This window comes from Leiobunum rupestre, chromosome 7, assembly GCF_980474605.1.
Source record: "Leiobunum rupestre chromosome 7, qqLeiRupe1.1.hap1, whole genome shotgun sequence".
In the NCBI taxonomy this organism is placed as follows: domain Eukaryota; kingdom Metazoa; phylum Arthropoda; class Arachnida; order Opiliones; family Sclerosomatidae; genus Leiobunum; species Leiobunum rupestre.
Window position 1 is genome coordinate 54834009 of NC_143390.1, and position 5055 is coordinate 54839063.

General features: G+C 33.0%; 1 protein-coding gene across 1 annotated transcript; it reads right to left on the reverse strand.

Annotated features, from left to right (window-relative positions):
* Nucleotides 1-205: 205 nt before the first annotated feature.
* On the reverse strand, nucleotides 206-4052 carry LOC149937480 (uncharacterized). The gene is made up of 7 exons (XM_090153787.1): nucleotides 3959-4052; nucleotides 3524-3661; nucleotides 2948-3451; nucleotides 1814-2164; nucleotides 1340-1728; nucleotides 1155-1275; nucleotides 206-438 (listed from the first exon to the last, which is right to left on the reverse strand). The coding sequence occupies exons 1-7, from the start codon at nucleotides 4050-4052 to the stop codon at nucleotides 206-208; spliced, it is 1830 nt and encodes a 609-aa protein (XP_090009913.1).
* Between the last annotated feature and the right edge of the window lie 1003 nt (nucleotides 4053-5055).

Consider the following 5055-nt stretch of genomic DNA (forward strand, 5'->3'; position numbering starts at 1 on the left):
AGGGTCACACAAACAACTTAAGAAACCAATTCAAAACTATAAAAAAGAGGAAACAATTGGATACCAAATTCAAAACCAAAGCCAAAAACCATGATAAAATTGTACAAGAAGTTACAAAACAACTATTTATTTAAAATATTTATTGTTCTTATTTTTCAAAAACATTTATTGGTATTATTTTTTAAATAAATATTTTATGTAAATTTTATGATTGGATGTTTGTTCCCTTTTGTTTTAGTTCAACACGGCATTCTGTTAGAGACTGTATTTTTTTATTGTTAAATGAATATTGGTAAACTGTAGGGTTGTGTCCAGCTTCACATGCTTGTCGATGTTGGCTAAATAGTTGTTCCAATGGATCTTGATTTAAATGGACTGTCAAGATAAACTTCGCTCCTTTCATTAGAAGAAATGGTATTACTTCTAACATGGCATTCGCTATGGAAATATAACATTTTAAATATATTATATTATATCTCTATTCGGCTAATGGTTTCCTCCCTCTGATTTTTCAAGATAATTTACGAAGAATACACCATATAAGAAGTATAGCTACAAAATGTATTTTAAATTTTTTCATCATCAGAAAAGAGCAGCGTTTGCTTTCGTGGGAAAGCAAGAAATATACACCCATACACCTTGAGCCATCATGTTTAATTTTTACAGTCCAGATAAATACTCCTATCGTAAGAGATTGCATGCAGAATAGGGATCGTACAGGGTGCAATTTTAGCTGTGGTTAGGGATGAGGTTTAAGAAAAAATCTGAATATATATTAAATTTTAAGGGTTCAATTAATTTTATTTAGCTTTAATAGTGTTTATTATATGGTATTTAATGCAACTACCATATTGTATAAATTAAGTTTTTTCTGAGTGGTTGGTCACTTTTTCCTAATAATGATGATTAGAAATTTAAACATGATTAATTCATTTTTAATCTTTATACAGCCAAAGCTACAGATTTGAGTTTAATTTAATAATGTGAGGGTGTCCTAAAACTGATGGGAAACCCGTCTTTCCTAGTAATCTCAACTCAAAAATTGACCACCCCAACCCCATTCGGTTGAGCTTAGGAATGCAAACCCGAGGATCTCTGTCTTTTTGGGTAGCGATCCCTGTATGATCCCGAATGCAGAAGTGTGTTATAAATACTTGTTTGACGTAATCCATGCAATGTCTCTTGGCTTAGCATCATCCGTTTCGTCTCTTCTTTCTTTGCAGTTTGCTCATTTACATAATCCTCCCAGTCGTCCAAATATTTGAGGAATACATCCTTCAACCACTATTAAAATTAAAGTTATATATTTTCAAATTTCATTTTCAATGTAACTGCTTACAGTTAATCGCCAGTCATCTGGCTTGAGAAAGGGCGCTATATTTTTGTTTGCTTTCAAAATGCTAGTGAAGGGATGCCCAACATTTAAAATATCAAACCATTGATTGAAGATTTCGATATATTTTACTGTTTCTGGATAACGATCAGGGAATTCGACCTTCAAAGAATTTGCCACTGATTGGCTTATCACTTGCGCTGCTAATCGAACATTCATTCGATTTTTTAGGTTAATATGATCTGAGGTTAATTTGTGAAGCTTTTTTAAATTTCCATTTGCTGTACTGTCTTTATTATACAGAGCACGAATAGGGTCCCACACCAAGTATTCTTCTTTGTTTTTCATCAATCTAATTTTACTAGAGAAAGAACTGTTGGCAAGACAGTTCCTTACTGTTTTCAATAAGTGCGGAACATCAAATAAAAAAAAATTGTCTATTTTCATCTCCTGACCAAGGGTTTCTGCATTTGTACGAACCACTTTCTCCAGCATTCATAGAAAAACATTTTATATTTGTTGCAGCACCGTTTCCGACAATACATAAAATTTTAAAGCCACACAGCTCTAATTTCGAAACCGCTTCCCAAATTAATGAATCTAACATATCTGCCGTTAATGAATGTGTTGGAAAATGCGCAAAGGGATATTTATAAGAAGTCGTTATTCCTCTTAGCATAAATTGCAGTATGTGTGTTGCAACGTGCTTTTCTTTGTATGCTGGAGATTCAAGATCAGCAAAATTTTCTTGAATAGTATTTAGATGAGTGTATCTAACAATGTCTCCAGTTGCAGTACGATACACTAAATCTTCTTCTATTTTCACTTCATCTAATAGTACACAAAAAAAAATCTGATCCTCCCGATTCAGTTTTTTATTTTCAATATCATCTCGCATTTTTTTAAAGACGTTAGGCTGAAATCCAGGGTTTGTGATAATCTTTTCAGAATGGCGGCGTAAGCAGGATGTGGAAGGCAGAGTCATTATACCCGATTCGTTAGAACCCTGTATAATGATGATGACTTCCCATGCATATATAAGCACCACTTTATAACTAATGGGTGCCAATGCCGTCCATACTTTTTTGATCGCAACATTTGCAACTGTGTTATCAAAAAAAGCCGTGCAAATTCGCTATTTCCAACACATTTTACATTTTCTGTAGAAATATTTGACTCAAGAAGGTTCAAAAGTGTTTCATGAGTTTCTTCACTTATTGAAGTACCTCTCTTCCTAATTAACATATTCACCTTTTTTTTCAAACGTTTCAATTTTGCATTAAGCAGTTTAGTTTTATATTTAGCTTTTCTCAAACTGTTTACTAGTTCTATTTTGTTCATCTTTTTAAACTGCCGGGTACTTTGATCATTTTTTTCTTGTTTTGCAATATAATCTTTTGAAAACCTCTTCTTTGTTTTATACAAAAAAAACCATAGATTTTTTTTGTTCAAAAATGAATAAAGATCAGCTTTTGCTATGAACAGCACTTGATATGACATTTTGAAATCCAAGACCGCTGGTTTGGTTTTTAAAAATAGTAACGTACTTTTGTTCAACATTGCCAGAACACATTTTCCATTTTTCAACATTTTCTATGAGTGTTAATAACGTACCAACATTTTCAATTACTTTGGGCAATTTAGACAAAACAAAAGAGTTCGAAATTCTCCTTCCAAAGGCTTCATACTGCACTTCAAATTTCTCATTAACAGATGCACTGAAAATTGGTGATACACTTTCTTCAACATGTTTCCTGATTTTGAAGGAATTCGTGAATGAAACTGACCAATTGACAGATGGTGAAAAATCTTTAAAAGCATTTTCAAAATTGGCAGAATAAGTGGAGTTGTTTAATGTGGAAGAGTGTATTCTTAAATCATTGTCAGTTTCTAAACAAGTGTCTTCAGAAAACTTTACAGGGAGTTCAACTGATAATATTGCAGTAGTGGTTTCCATTTCAATAGCATTATTTTCGTCTTTACTATCACCATTCACGCTTTCCAACTGTGAATAAGTGCCTTTGGAAATGATGTTATGGCTTTCCGGTGGTATAAGTGATGATGGGTCGTTTCGTGCTTCCTTACTCTCAGGTATTTGGTTTGGTTCAATGATGGTTTCTATAAGAAATAAGTATTGTGACTTTGATATCTTTCGGTGCGTTTCATTTCTAGTGTTAATGGTTCACTTACGGATTTTAGGATTCACACTTTCCATCTGTGAACAAGTGCCAATAGAAATGATGTTATGGCTTGCTTGTGGTATAAGTGTTGATGGTTCGTTTAGTGCTTCTTTTCTCTCCGGTATTTGGTTTTGTTCAGTGATGCTTTCTATTGCAGTTTGAGTATTGTTAGTTTCATGACTTTGAGTGCCTTGCATTTGTAGCATCAAGAATGAATTAATGTTAACTGAAAAGATACAGGTGCACTATAGAATGTGCCCTCGTCCTGTTCCAAAGGACGAGGGCAAGCTTGCCACAGCCAGCATGCCGGATGTCATCCCCCTTTAGCTTGGCAGAGATAAGAGGCATGGTTTTTATTCCGAGGAGGACGAGGGTGAACAGGGTACTGTCTTCATATTCTCAGTTAACATTCATTCATTCTTAGTAGCGTTTTTGGCTCACTTACGTATAGTTTCAATTTCAACTTCTGCCTCTTCTGGTGTCAGCTTATTTAAAAGTTGTAAACTAGTTTTGGATGAACATGCTACCTGTAGTTCCATTATATTATTGGTTCTGCAATAATACTCCCCTTTTAAAATAAGCCCGCCCATACTGAGGTAAAGCCGAACTTACAAATTTTGCCCACAAAATATTTTCGTCCGCCATGTCTTGGTCGTCGAGTCACTCGATTGTAGAGCATAAGCTAACATGTTCCTATTATTATGTTCCTTTTTATTTTTGTTGTTATTGTTAGGGTAATTTTTATTTATAGTTTATTATAATAGCTTATTTAATTTTAAAATATCGTTTTATACAAGTTTTCCAAGCAAAGTTTTCACGGAAACGTTCGTCAATACAAACTGTAAATGTTAAGCCTTTGCTAACTTTTACATAATGAATTCCGTAAACCTAAACTGTGCTACATCAACAGATCAAAATCGCAGACACGTTATTTTTCCTGTGACAGGTTACAAAAAATCAATAAAAGATGTTCCTTACATCTCGGATGATGAGATAAGAAGGTTTTACACAGAAAATACCTCGCAAGAAAAACATTTTAAGAGGATCTATAAGTTCATGATAGAACAGTATGTCATTTCGGATTCTATAGTGTGCACTGTAAATAGAGAAATAAACCCAGGTAGCAAAGCAACGTTGCAATTTGGTTAAATTTTGGTTATCTGGTTGAAATATCGTTATGAGTTATTTTTTCAACGTTCTACTAACGTTGAATTGTAATTTATAAATTTAACTGTTTCGAACCAAATTTTCCAATAACCTTCTTAACGTTAAAATAACGTTGTTTTTAATCAATTTCGTCCAAGTTTATTTTTAGACGAAAATATAACGTTTCTTTTTGGTTTTGTTAAAAACTATTTTTTCATTAAGGATAAATAACCATATAAACGTTCTTATAGATACTAATTCAACGATAAAGGTTAAAATTTTAACTTAATACTTTAGTATATCGTTGTTAAAAATACTACAGCAAAACCTCTAAAACTTATTTTTGGTCTTACAATTTGTCATTTACCATATTTTCAGCCGAATTAAGTTGCCTAT

What these genes read in the sequence shown, in the direction of transcription:
- LOC149937480 (XM_090153787.1), bottom strand. Translation starts at nt 4,052, where the DNA reads ATGGAACTACAGGTAGCATGTTCATCCAAAACTAGTTTACAACTTTTA. An exon ending in TATGAATGCTGGAGAAAGTG is followed by an intron (nt 1,729 to 1,813) that starts GTTCGTACAAAT and finishes TATTGAAAACAG; the next exon opens with TAAGGAACTGTCTTGCCAAC. An exon ending in GCATGGATTACGTCAAACAA is followed by an intron (nt 439 to 1,154) that starts GTATTTATAACA and finishes ATATTTCCATAG; the next exon opens with CGAATGCCATGTTAGAAGTA.